The sequence below is a fragment of the Leptosomus discolor genome, chromosome 1 (genome assembly GCF_034619465.1).
Source record: "Leptosomus discolor isolate bLepDis1 chromosome 1, bLepDis1.hap2, whole genome shotgun sequence".
Lineage (NCBI taxonomy): Eukaryota > Metazoa > Chordata > Aves > Leptosomiformes > Leptosomidae > Leptosomus > Leptosomus discolor.
The window spans coordinates 129,436,938-129,451,637 of record NC_141391.1 but is presented as its reverse complement, the minus strand read 5'-3'; the positions used below and the strand labels follow the sequence as shown (position 1 = coordinate 129,451,637).

At 45.8% G+C, this 14,700-nt stretch overlaps 1 protein-coding gene across 2 annotated transcripts in view; it reads right to left on the bottom strand.

Annotated features, from left to right (window-relative positions):
• VANGL1 (VANGL planar cell polarity protein 1) overlaps positions 1–11,508 on the bottom strand; it is a 31,048-nt gene extending 19,540 nt beyond the window's left edge. Inside the window, exons 1-3 of one of the 2 annotated variants that reach the window (XM_086464413.1) lie at positions 11,426–11,508; positions 9,514–9,640; positions 6,122–6,729 (exon numbers count right to left, since the gene is read on the bottom strand). In XM_086464413.1, coding sequence (XP_086320539.1) covers positions 6,122–6,729; positions 9,514–9,640; positions 11,426–11,508 — 818 coding nt within the window. The remainder of the gene's footprint in view (positions 1–6,121; positions 6,730–9,513; positions 9,641–11,425) is intronic. The other variant, XM_086464418.1, reaches the window with a different exon arrangement.
• Positions 11,509–14,700: the final 3,192 nt, after the last annotated feature.

Genomic DNA, 14,700 nt, shown 5'->3' with positions numbered 1-14,700 from the left:
GAGTACTCTCATGGCAAGAGCAATCAGGTGAACTGCTCTCTGCAGCACCATCCTCCAGGAGGCAAGGCAGCAGACACAGGCAGGAGGGGGAAAGGTACGGCCTGTGACTAAGAATGACTAAGAATGCGGTTGGAAGTCTTTTCCCATCAAGTCATTGTTAGTTCAGCCCCAAGTCAAACCTTCCATCCTTACTCCACGGCTACTCCATGGCATGGGGTGTTTGAAAGTGCTAATGCTCCACCGTCCATGCCACACAACTGTGGACAGAGAGTTCTGCAAGCTCAGGATTGGGAGCATGGAAAAGCAGCCCAGCTGCAGAGATTATGAGTTGCAAAAAGACAGTAGTAAACACCCAGTTATGTGAAGTGCTGCTGAAAAGACATTGACTCCGAGGTCACAAGTCTGACACCTCTCAGTGCTAAAGAAGCTGCTCTGGAGCAGACAGCTCAGCTTCTTCAGCAGCTTCACACCTGCACATGCAATTAGCACCCATTTAGCTGACTATCCTAGAACTTCTTGGGAGGAGAGACTATTCAGGTTTGGTGATTAGGCAAGGGTGGGGGATGCTCACACAAATGCTCATCAAGGTGCCTTGTACAGATTTCAGGACAGAGAAAATACATTCAGGAACTAGGCTAATTTCACACAGGCTGGAGGCTTTGGCAACAGACTGCTCTGCAAACTTGCTGGTCTGTGGAACACACCGTTTTAGGAAGCTCCTGTAATCAAGGCAGTAGTGTGGTTAGTAAGAAGCTTTGCTACAGAACAAGGTAAAAAACTCAGCTCAATCTCTTTCATCACCGTGTTTATCACTATGGAAGATAGGGAGGGTTGAGGAAATCCCAAGGAGAAAGGAGGGTCAGTGCAATTCCGCTAGTCCCTGGGAATGCAGACCAAGCAACCTGCACAAAGGGCAGACAGAAGAGCACACGAGTCCAGAGTGCCTCCAGCAGGTTTTAGCTGAGCAGGTACAGCATTGCACTAGTGTGCACCAGTGCTTGTTTTGCGGTCCCAGCTCCAACCACCTGACTGGAAACAGAAATAGCCCACAAGTGTATGGGATCAGTCACACTAGGAAAGACCAATGCAATTAACATTCTAAAGCTCCTTCACCAGAAAACAGCAAGATTTCAGCAGCTCTTCCCTCAGGCCAAAGATCCAGCTTCCTAAACTCATGGTTAAGCCCATACATTTCACCATTCTAGGGACAAAGGTGTCTACATGCCATGGAAGCTTTCCTTATGAGGGGTAGGGAGATTTTATGACAGCATAACCTAGAGCCTCCAGTTCAGCTGGGAGACAGGGTTCCACAAAACGTATGTGCATCTACTTTTAGTTTGTGAGCACGTGCAAGCCATGAGATTTCTCAATAAGGTGTTGATAGCTCCTGCAGGGAACATATAGGCTCTTCAGAGACAGGTACCTGTTTTGAGAAAGCAGCTGCTCCCTTCCTGGGTTTTTAAACCACAGTTCAGCAAATACCCATCCAAATGCAGATGGGTAACACGGGTACAGGTAATGAATGCTCCATCAGACCTTTTCCATACAGAGCTGCTATTTCTAAGTACTAGGCTTCTCTTGATTAGATGGGCAGAGAACGTCAAGCAGCTCACAGCTATCTGCAAAAGCTGTACCCTTATTCCAAAGCTGTACAGAGGCCTCCCCACTAGCTTCCCAGCCAGCTGGTTCATAAAGGCAAGCCCATACCAGGAAGGACAGAAAAGCAGACTGAAGCTTTCCGTAATTCCTACAGCCCCACATACCATCATGGCCCTGCTCCTCATATCCCTACTGCAAGGATGAGCAAAAGCAAAGAGAAACACCCACTCTCAAGACATTTCTAACCTCAGAAAACCAATACTATACTGGAGCCCAACATTCAGTCTATGTGTAAGATCAGTAATTACCACATGTGTTTGAAGCCGTACATTTTCTTGAGCTGTCTAGACTAACAAAGCTCTAGGGTGGGAAAAGAGTATTCACTGGAAAGCAAGGGAATATGTTTAGCACCCTAACTACAGAAAAGGAGGGTCTTCTCCAGCCAGATCCTTCCTACATAGTTTCTAAGCCATCCAGAAGGTATTGAACTGTGGATGACAGGTGCCATCACTGTTCCTATCCATAGGGACAAATCAAAGCCTCATATGCAAACCCAAGCCTCAGCTCACAAAACTATCAGCCTTCCATCTGAAAAGTTTTCTACTGTCACTCTCCCCCACCTTTATTTCCCTTTGTTCTTGTTTTCAAGTCTTGCCAGCACCCCCACCCAACCTCTTGCATTTTCCCTTGACCCTTCTTACATCTACTCTATCCCCTGCTCTTTACCTATACATACCACCATAAATCATTCCACCTGCGTGGCTACCCTGCCTACCAGGAGCAGCAGAGCAGTCAGTGAGCTGAGACTTGACACCACATTCATTGGGACTCCAATTTAATTTTTACCTCCCCCTGCCCCCAAGCTCCTGAATCCATGCCAAAAGGAACGTTCATTTTGGCAGTCAAGTCCCCCAGAAGAAAAGTTACAGCCAAAGTGCTGGGGGTGGGACCAAGCCAGCCTATTAATAGGTCAATTATAATATGAATTTGGGGAACTACTCCCAAATATGCTTACCCTCCTGGACCTAGGGCCCTCAGGGGTGGAATGGAATACACAATTCAGCACTTTCAGCTTCTTTGGTGCATCTGGAGCCAGGGAGGGTGGAAAATCCTGTCTGTACCCTGCCTGGCAAAAACATAGTTTTCCAGAAGGGCGGCTGAGCTATTGTTTTCTTCCCTTCTCTTCCAGAAACCCTCTTTTCCTCATATCTACATAGCAACTCCCTCTGCCTCATCAGAAAAGACCTAGAATTTGAAGTCTTCCACCTTGGATAAAAAAAGGTTGATAACAATAATTTTCCTGTGGAAAATCCAGAGCTACTCCAAGAAACAACACTGAACAGGACAAGATGTCTCAAGAACCTTCTTGCCACCAGCTTGTCTGGAGCGCACTGGATTGCTGAGGAAGACAGACTCCATGGACAGCCAGGGAGCAAAACTTTTAAAAGTATTTGAAAGCATGAAGAGGACAAAAGGCTGGACTGAGGCAGCAAGGTTTAGATTTCAGGAGGCAGTCAGATTGCTATGCTTGTTAAAGCATGCTTCCTCCTTCCAGCAGCCCACAACCTACCTAAGACCCCTTTAAAAGTGCTGGGGTGAGGCAAACATGCATGGTGGCAAATGGAAAGCCCAGAGGCAGCAACAAGTAGTATATGCATACTCCATCATAGCTACAACCACCTCTCCAGCACACCCACAAGCCTGCTTCTCCAGTCTACCTGAATAATCCAAACTGCTCGTGCATGTCTCCACATTTTCCCATCAACAGACCTCTCATTCCAGCCCCATGCCTCAGCCAGAGGCCCAACCCGAGGCAGAAGGCAGCCCCTTGTGACCCTGACCAACATTTCACCAACAAGCATGTCAAGATCTTCTCTGCAAAGTAATGCCTCAAGGTTTCTGTGATGTTCAAAAGTTCCCAAGTTTCTTATGTTTTAAACTTCTCACAATCCTAAGCCTTTAGAAGTTGAAGGAGATACCAACTACATTCACTTCTTAGTGTTTGTCACATTGGGGCCACACTCTGTATCAAGACCAGCAGCTCTCACCATTTACGCACACCTAATTCTCCTTGTCGCTTGCAGTAAGAGAGGGAGAGAGAATGAACTCTCCCTTAGTTGGGAGGCACTTGGCCACTGATCAAACACACACACAGTTTTACCTTTACATTAATAAAAATGGAAAGACACACAGGCTTCAAAACACATGCCAATACACATTATACTCATCTGTCAGAAACTAAGGAAAAAGCAACACTAGTTTACCAGTATGAAACACGCTTGACAAGACTCTCCTGTAACACAAGACACTGAAGCATCTACATGCTGCATCGTTTGGATTCAATATGCCAAACAAAACTGCCATCAGCTTGCCAACAAATGAGAAGTTATTCATTTTTCATACATCTCAGATTTCACCCTAGATTTTACAACTCTTTGCTGCCCTTGCAGCACCCAAACATTTCAAAACCTCACTGCAAAGAGAGAACTGGGAGAACACAGTTTTTAACACATGTGCCATTAAATATTTAGGCCTTGATTCTTGAGCAAATTCTTTGCATCTGATGGTTAAAGCCAGGCATGCAGACTTTGGCAGGCATAGGATCTTAATTGCTCTGAACACAAACCCACAATCTACCACCAAGCAACCAGTAAACTCTCTCAAACCAAACCTGCACACTGTGTGTGCCTATATATGTATAGACATACATGTACTGAACTTTCCGTGTGCAATTCACTTTTGAGAGAACTGCCCCGGCACACCTCAAGACACAAAGCTGTCGCACAGGGGAACTCTTTGGTAGCCATCTCTCCATCTCCCTAGTCTTAAAGGCTATGCTGGATCTGTCACGACAGAGGAATTTTTAAGTTTAAAAAAAAAAATTTAGTTTCACAGGAAAGCCAACAGAGATTAGTTCATTTTTTTAAACCCTGAAAGTGACCTTCCATTAAGCTCATGGAAGCACTTCCATTACAGAAAAGGGGCTCTCCTTCACATTTTACAGAGAGAGAAAATACAGCAGAGTCCAAACCTAGTTCACCCAGAAGGCCTTTAAGGTTCTTCTGTTAAGCCAGAAACAACATCCAGGAGTCAACTCCCAGACTTGAGCTTCAACCACTAAATCTGCTTCAAAGCAATTCCATTGCTAAACTAATGGCTGCAGGAGACTGTTCGTACATCCACTTAAACCAGCAGACACTAATCTCTCCATCTGCAATAGATACGCATGCTATAGGGGTCTGGACAGGATAAGCAGAACAGATGTTTAAGTACACATATAGTCTGGGGAATCATCTTCAGAGCTCAGCTGCTAGCTTCACAGGAACTAAGAGATTTCTAGAGAGCTTCAACGGACGCAGGAACTAAGTAGATTGAGACACTGTCCTTTCTTGTACCTTTGCTGAGAGAAGCATTAACCCCAGAAGGAAAGTGGAAGCAGGCATGCACGTGTCGTACCGACAGATATTGCACAGCTCCCAAACACTCCCAGATACATCTGACCCAGCAAACTGATCCACACCTATGACAAAAAAGAGCATCATGCTACCAAACCAAACCAGAAGCAGCATAGCACTGCCAAAAAAAGGCACTTACATGTGCCTTAGTACTCATTAAAAATATTATTCCTAAATGCCTGAACTGCTGGGAGATTTTGGCTGCATCAAGGCAACTGCTTCCGCAGGGCTAAATCCTATTTCCTCTAAGCCAACACAAAACTGCAGAAAACTGCCGATCTCAGAAACAAGGAAAGAGTCCCTGGCCACTGGAAGCAGCCTTCAGATCTCGCGGTGCAGCTATCTGGCTAAGCCCTTCAAGGTAGCCCCAGCCTGTCACAGTCACAGGCTGCAGAGCACAAACACCTGAACACAAGCATTTCAACTGGCTGCAAAAGGCACACACAAGACCCAAATGACAGTGCTCAATCCAACCCGAGGCATGCTTATTCAGGTTTCCCACATGACTCGTGGCTGTGCAGGGCAACGAGGACAAACGGATATTTTCAACAGCACGTTAGGCTGCTGAATGCTTTCTCGCACAGGGTCGCTTCTTCCTTCGGCCCCTGCCACATGAACTGGCCTGCTGTCAGGAGGCTCCAAGAAGTGATGCTCTGCATGGCCCAAAGGGCTGCTCTCAAAGTGGTGCCTGGCCCCAGCAGCCAAAGAGCACAAGCCAGCCCTGGCTACACAGGGAGGCCTCTCTCCCTTTCCTCCAGTAAGGAGACAGGGCAAGAAGCCCAGAGAAGGACCTTAAAGATCTCATCAGGCTTAGCCCAATGACCAGCCAAAAGTTGTGCTCTTTTCATTTACAGAAATGCACAGGACTCCTCTGAAGCAGGGACCACCTCTCCCACACTCGCAGAGGGGAAGGGAGGTTCAGTTTGGTAACTTTGGACAGACTCTAGGACTCCTCAGGGGGAAGATTCAGAAACCAGCGATAACACACGTACAAAAGCAGTTGATGCTTCGTGCTACAGTATAGCCACACTAATCTACGCCGCTGGACTTCCAGGGTTTGTACGTACCTCAAGTGCCCCAAACTGTAGTATCGTGACTCTCCATCTGTTGACCGAACTACCTTGACAGCGAACACGGGCTGCAGCTGCCGCAGCTCCAGCAGCACAATAGCCAGGTAGTGAATGAAGAGCAGAGCATCCACCAGAGACACCGCATACTGCACTATTCCTTGGTAGTTGGTGTCCTTCGAGTCCAAGATGCGAACGCCGTAAAAGAGCCAGTAGGAAAACACAAACAGGAATATAAGGACCAACAGAAGGGCCCGAAACACAAACACCCTTGGTATATCTGCCTTGGGCTGGCGGAAAAACAGAGCCCAGGTCCCAATCAGAAGAATGAGGAGTTTAAATGCCACAGAGATGAACAGTCCCTCACAGACAGTACCACATGGCTCCAGACTATCCCGCCACAGGATCTGGGGTAACAGAATGAAGGCGATGGGGGTAAGGAAGACAAGAAGTCCAAGAACAGTTGCCACTGTTAAGCCCAGGTAACGTTTGCAGTCCAACCCAACGCTGTCCTCCAGATCCTTACTGATCCGGGCAATGTCCTCCTGGGAAATACTGTGCTCAGACGTGCCTGTGATTGCTGTTGTGGTCTCACCCCAGTTGTCATCCTGAGGTAGGAAGAGATAAACAAAATTAATATTGAAATAATCAGGTTATTCCTTCCAGGTCTTCTATTTTCCTTGCCTGGAAAAAGACTGCTACAAGTCCCCAAAAAAAAAAAATACAGCAAAAGCAACACCTTCAATATATTGAATAATCAACCCTGAAAATTAGCAAAAGTTTGGAAACAACAGCAACTTATCCAAACTAGGGACTATAAACATTAGGTGTTAAAAACCTGTAACTGTAGAGCAGGTAGTTCAGCTTCCTATGCCACTCACTGTACCCCAGAGGTTCCTCTTCCAGCATACTTAACGAGTAATATCACATAACTCTTGGAAACTGCAGTAATCATCAGTTCCCATGTGCAGGGCAAAGACTAGCACTCTTCCAGCCCACAAATCCTGCGGTGCAAGCGCACCACAGAAGCACCTGGAAGGGAAATTTTCATTTCAGTGTTTCAAGCCAGTTGTTGTTGTTACACAATCAAAACACGTTCACACATTATGCTTCCATCTGTAACAGAAGCAACCGCACTTTCAGCAAGTTCCTCTGCTTTGTTTTCTTTTATTCTCTTCAACAGTACTGGTGTCCTCAATAGCTGACACCCTAATAAATATTTAGTTAGGCCAACAAATCACAGGTAGTCACAGAAAATATTTTCAGGTATGGGGCTTTAAGTTTAGAGGACACTAGACTACCAAGTAGTTCTGGTATTATAGTCCAGGACACTGTCAGAAGCCACTCAGCCACAAAGAAGCTTACCCGAAGTACAGTTACCGTATAGTCAAGCTTCAGACCACACTACGTTTTCTGAAAGTCTCATTTCTTCCCTAGCTAATACCAAGAGGACTTCTGCATGCTAGTTCTCCCATCCCACAATGCCTCCAATTGCTCCTTCCTGGTGCTGGCACGGCCAAAGAGTTACACTGACATGTATGGATTTGACTCACAGCCGCTGCTGGAGTGACTCATGCACATGAAGACTCCTGAGGCTTCCCACAAATACACACCAAAGAGTGGCAATGCACGCGCTTTGTTGCTTGGCACCTGACACCTTTGTCACTGTAAAGCTCATTCAGAAGCATATGTTTTGCTCTTCCTCTTACCCTCCTAAGTGTATCTTCCTGCAGCCTGTGTCATTAATAGGATTTACACCTTCCACAGACTTCTGCAGCTACACATGCTGATCAAAGCATTTTCTTTTAAAGAAACAGGCATCACCTTCAAAGATTCTTTTAAAGAGTTAGAAGAGTCCTGGAAGAATCTTTGGGAAAGGAGTAGAGGCAGCACAACTACTTTGAACAACTCCAGGGATTTAACTTCTAATACACTCCAAGAAATTAATATCTCCCATGCCTAGAGCAGTGGGGTTTTGAGACGGACCAACCACAAAGAGTCAGCATCCTGAATTCATATGAGGGGGTTTTGAGTCACTTCTCACCAAAATAGAGGCCCCAGAAGAGGTATCTGCATTGTAGCATGTTCTGAAAGGCAGCATAATCCTATCATATCTCCCTCTTTGCCAGTGTCTCCAGTAAAGCAATCTAAGCATTTCAACTATTTTATGTTTATACATTAAATAGCTCTGCATAGTTTCCTCCATTTGATAAGCTGAGAAACTGTGCAGAAGAGAAAAGGGACAGAAACACCACAGCAGCTTAAGGCTACAGTCCAGAAGACAATAAGCAACCCTAGCCTCAATCTACCCTTTGTAACAGCTCTTCCCACTTCAAGTAGTACAAGCAAAAAAATGTTCAACTATATAGAAATGAGAGTCTAAATCTCTAGTGGTACAAAGGTGTTGGATCCAACCAGGGCATCCTGCTCTTGAGAAGAAAAGCCTTGCTCATGCATCACCTTATTTTGCTTTGGCTTTAATTCACATTGAGGAGGTCTGCATGAAAACAAGGGCTTAAGAATTCACCAGCACCTTAGATCTATTTGAAGTACTAGCTGGGACTCATGAAAATAAGCATCTGATTACAAAATATGAAATAGCAGTACATGAAGTGAGCCCACCTATAGCTACACGAACACTTTCACAAATACTACCATACACAGTTTGGGTGGAAACTGAGCTTTTTTTTTTTTTTTTTTTTTAAGGGCAGAGGTGGAGCCTCACAGCCAAGGATTAACACACCCCAAATCCAGCCCAGGAGGCACTGGAATGTCCTGCATTCTATGTCTTGCAGCATCAGCCATTCTTTGAAAATGAATACGCACCTTCACATCAATTGCTAGAGCAGAGAGAGTACTGGATCCATCCTAGATGCAATCTAAACCCAGCATTGTTCCATTCTTTATTCAACCCAGTGTTAATGTACTAGCTTTCACTGAGTTCACTCTCCTTTCCAGCTATTTCACATTAATTCCATGTTTCCTGCCTCCTTTCCCTACCAGGATCCTGATCCTAATGTGCTTTATATGATTACCTAGAGCAAATCCTGCTTAAAAACAAAAGTGCACATACAGGTGAAAGGGTTGACCCGAACAACACAGTGAAATGACGGAAACGGATGCTTCTATAGAGCCTGGCAGATGATGCTCTGGAGACAGAGGCAAATTAGTGCCCCAGTAGTCATATCAGCACCAATGGTGTCAAAAATAATGCTCTCAGAAAGACACAAAACTGACTGAGACCTTGGCTTTATGCATGAATAAAGGGTACTCTAAGTCATGATTCTTTACAAACAGCACATAAGCAACATTTTTTTCTTACTCCTGTGCTGGTAAGTCGTATGGTATGTTCCAGAAACCACACTCCACATTTGCTTTCACTCCCTCCTTACCTGGCCCTCCTCTGCCCGAGAGGCATCGTTCCCAAGCAGCGGCTCTGCAGGAGGTGTCTGGATAGTGACGGACTTCTCGGACCGACTGCCATCTTTGCTTCGTGGCGATTTGTGCCTGTCCCGACTCCTTTTCCAAACAGAGCAAGAGGAGACAACGTTACCACAGTTTCTGGAGCGGGGCCTGGCATCTGCTACACCTCAACCTGCAGCAGGTGCCCTAAGCATTAGGTTGTAGTCATGTTTGCCCATCTCTTGATCAATATTGACTCAATCTGTGACAAAAGCAGCTTTGGAAGAGGTCGAAAGGGACCTTGCCTAGAGCAGCCTACAACATTGTGGCTGGGACAGTTTACCCTCTCAGTGACTGGAGAGGGGAGCAAAGGGGACAGGGGTACACTCCCACCAGCTCATCTGCTCTCAAAACAGCTTTTGCCAGTGCTGTGCTTGAGAGGTAAGCTTGCATTCTCCAAACAACTGGCACCTCCATTTGGGATTAACTGATCTACACAGCTCTCCACCTGCAATAAAGTGTCTCACAGGGACATGTACAGTTAACACAAGAAATTAATCAAAACAGCTTTAGTCCCTGCAATGTAGAGTCTTGTCAACGAGGACCTTAACATTGTAGGACAATCGGCAAAGTTTATTTCCACTGGTTAATAACACCCAGTTAACCTCTTACAAAGAGAGCAAACATCAAGGGTACCATCAAGGGTAAGCTAGTGCTTACTTCTGAGTACTCTTGCAGACTTCACAGCTTCTCATCTGAAAATGTCTCAAGATGAGTTAAGGCTTACCAATCTGCTCACCAATATTTTCCTCCCCCTTCCTACCTGGACAGGAAATCAGCCTTTGCGCCAGAGACACCCACTGTGCTCAGGGACTGGCTTAAGGCTCAGGAACACCCATAGTCCCATCTCTGCTCTCTCCATTGCATGTCTCCTGGAATTACCAAAGCCCAAATGTTTCATGGGATGAGACATTTTTCTGTTCCAATAAGAGGCTCCGGGATTTTTATGATGTTTTGGGAACTTTGAAGGCATCTTCCCACATAGCATTCTAAGCTTCAAAGGGCAATCCATATTGGGGATGGGGGTGTTAAAGAAGGGAGAAAAGGCAAACGAGATGTTTTACTCAATAATTGGACTGCGAGCAAATAAACTTCATTTCATGGAAGAATTCTTTTTCCAACCACACAGGATAATTGCCTCTGAAATGCAAAGTTATTTTGGACCAGCTCAGTTCTAAGCTTCAGAGACTGTAAGTGGCACATGTTTTGCATGTAAAACTAATGATGATGCAGGAAAAAAAGGATGTTTCCAAGTAATCAGCAGTTTCAGAGCAAGACGGTTTTTGAGGCTGCTGAACTACCACAACAGAGAGGACTTGCTACTCAAGTTCAGAAAAGCCTGACTTCTAATCCAGTCAATGCTGATAAAGGACTTGTTGTGGACTTAAGTACCACTCAAATTCTACTAAAAAAAAACCCAACACACCAGCACCAGAGCAGCCAGGAGGACGGTGGGGAGAGATAGGAAACCTTATAACACAATAAAGAAGTGGCATCAGAAGAGAAAACAACTGGCAATTATCAGTTTAGGAAGTCTGACATGTCTTCTCAGAGATTCTACTCATTCCTCACACTTTAAGAGCAGAGTTAAACGATCTTTCTGCTGATGTTATCCCAATCTTTCTGGCCACACGACCCCAGCATGCATTGAACAGGCTGAATTATCATTAAATTAGCAGCACTACGGCTTCCAGTCTCCCCACTGGGTTCCTCATAAGGACTCTCCACATGTATCTCCTCCAAAGCTGTGGCCCCACTGATTTCATCCTGGCTTACAATTTTTTTCCATGGGACATGTCCTAGCTTAGAGCAGTAATTAATTAAAAATAAACATTTCCTTACCCTTGTCTGTGGGCTTTTTTGGAGTGACCTGAGTAGTGGGAGTATCCCGAATACGTCGATTCTGTATCCATTGCAGCAGACATCAGATTTGCACGGAAGGGGCACAGATTTTACTTAGAAGATGAGTTCCTGGTGCTCCTGAGGTGGAGTCCGTGGTAAAAGTGCTTTCCTGGGTACTCTTTCCTTCCCAGTCATCAGTGAGGTCTGGTCCTCAGAAAGCAAGTGAGCTTCACATATAAGGAATCCGATCAGAGGGGAGGGGAGGGAGGGTGCTCAGCTCCTCACGATTGACCTAAGGAAAGATAAACAGGTATGGCAGTGCACTCTAAGCAAAGCACGACATCATTCCTATTGCAGCAATTCCCTCACCCTGGCCACATGTCACCACTCATCACATAGTACCCAATTCGCAAGCTTGTCCTGGCTGGCATCTCTCTTTCTGGTCTAGTGAAATACATGCATTTGCAGAGATTTAAACTGATAACGTATCTCCGTTTTGCAAAGTCTTGCCCATTCATCTAAAAATCCCGAAGAAAGAGCTTAAGTCACCTGGAAAAGACAAGTGAGAAGGCTCAGCAGCCTAGATAGATAAATTCACCCCCAGAAAAAGTACCGAGCTTGACTTCCACACCTCCGTAACCCACAGCCCAAATACCCCCAGATTCAGAACAGCAGCATTATAGACTAGATATAGGGGGAAGGGGTGGGAGGTGAGGGTGACTTTCCTAAGAGAAACGCAAGAGAGGATCAGACCACCATGTCTGAACCTGCTTTGTTTTCACAACTGCAAGGTGTGCCTGTTTTACAAGCATTAGTTACTATACGATCAATGGCACTACAAGCACCTCCCTTTCTTCGCAACCTTTGCCTCCAGAAGCTAATTTGGGCCTTGAAGAATTGAATTTTACTAAAAATTGTCTCTATATATACACATACTAATAACACTGAGGAGAGTTGATTAGAGATCACATCTAGCTTATATGGGCCAACACTTCTTACAATGTACTTCCATTTGGAACAGAAGCTTAAGTCTCATCTGTAAAGGACGAGAGTCAGTCATGGTTTTTGGAACAGGGGCAGGGCGACATCAGAACAATTCCCAACAGTGACATGTCAAAACACCTGAACCCTGTGGGCAAGAAGGGGTGGACACCATCCCGCTTTCCAAAGCCACATCCTGCATTGGGTGGGAAGAGAAACGGAAAGGAGGCAAGTTAGTCACTGGTTTGGGGAAATGCATGCAAATATCGAAGAAGTGCAGAGGGAAGGGTTGCAGCCATAGACAGAGATACCTTGGCACAGTCCAGCATCTGGCACAGAGAAGCACTTCCACAGGCCTCCTGCCCAGACGACTGGTGCCTCCAGCCAACACAGGACTACATCCATGCCATACTTTCAGAGCGGGCAAAAGACTGCTTTAAAATTAAATTAGATCCCTCTGTTATTTTCTGCTCACAGCAGTTTTCAAAGCTGTTAGCAATAAAATAGTTAAACACGCCTTTCAGCCCTCTCCCTCCCCAAACACAAGAGGGACAACAACAGAAATCAGACTTTATACTTGGCCAACTATTCTTTCCAGCCATAAGATCCCTCTACTCACACCTCCAGAAAAGCTTGTAACCAAGCAGAGAGCTCTACCACATGTAAACTGTGCCAAAGAACGAAGCCCCTTCCCCACAGGGCTCCTTGGCTGGCAGTAAAAACTGCAACAAAGAAAAGAAGCCTTCTTGCTGCATTGGGAGCTGCAGGTATTTGCACAACACTTGGGCTTGCCAGGGCTCTTGGAGAGGAGAAGGCGGGAGGGCTTTTGTGTATAGGAATTCCCAAGCTCTAAGTGCGTGTGGTGCCTTGAGAAAGCTCCTTAAAGGCAGCAGAGAATCTAGGAAGGGCAAATAAGGATGTGAATGTAAGGCCAGGTTTTGGGAGGGGAGGAATGAGAATGGAGTTAAACACAGCGAAACATAAAGCCAAGGCCCAGCACAGTTTGGAAAATGGCATCATTACTGTAACAGAAGTAAAAATCCCCAGCCTGGGACACAGGATGTTAACGCTCGTTAACTCCCTAGACTTGCATACAGCCTGTAGCTTATGGCTCCAGCAATAGGCTGGGACTCATTAAAGCTGATTTTTACCTCTGTTCTGCTACTGTCCTGCTAGGCAACCATGGAAAAAACCTTCCTCCACGTCTGTCCTTTTCTGATAAACGGGGATGAGGCTGCCACCCTCCTACCTTCAAATAGTACTATGATACCAGAGACGGCTACACAGGACCTTGCAATCACTAGGCATCACAAACCAAAAACACCCTCAGTTGTACAAAAGGTGCTAACAAGTATTATAAGCTTAAACCACCAACAACCACTATCTTCACAAATATATACCATGACATTACAGGAACAGGAAAAGCAAGGAGAGCTGCTGGCACACATCAGTAAGGATTATGCATTTTTCCTAGGCTTCTAGGAAAGTATCAACTCCCAGCCTTTTCCTCTAACCACACAGAGTAATTTTCTCCCAACTCCCAGACATAAAAATCAAAGCTGAGGCAGGGACTGGGAACAGAGCTACTCTTCTGACCCCTGTCACCCCCAGCAGCACAGGGTCACACTTCTGTGGAGAAGTCAGAGAACATTTCAGCAGGTAGAGGCTGCTGTGGAAATGCACAGGCTGCCTAGACAGGAACCATGAACGAGCAGTGCCCATTTGACAACGGGTGAAGCAAGGCAATGCTGGGCACCTGGCAGAGCAAGCAGACTCATGGGAAGACCAGCACAGGAACCTCAGGGCAGGCTGGATCATGCCAACTTTCGTTTTCTGTGTAAACAAGAGCAACAGTTTTGACACAGCTCTGTGAAAAGTCAACAAGGCGGCCCCCAAAAAACATTAAGTCTCCTGGTTTGTTGTCAAAAGCAGCATGATGAATTTGGGGATTCTGCACCACGTCCTTGCCCCAACTGCAGGACACACCAGTGGCTAAACAGATCTTCCTGCCAAGGCAGTTGCAGGACTGCTGGGAATAAAATACATCTGCCCAACTTCAGCTGGAAAAAGAAGACCACTGGCTTTGTCTGGTGCCCAACCGAGGCTGATCATCAAAAAGGCTTCCTAGATTTGGCCAACAAAGGATAGCCTGGGCTGCTAGCTAGACACCACTCCCAGTCTGAGCAGGATGAGATGAAGAAACCAAAGAGGGAGGAGCACAGTCCAAACACACATTCCTCATAGCCTAGAAGGTAACCTACCTCGGGGTCTATTTTACAGCAGGAAGGAGACCA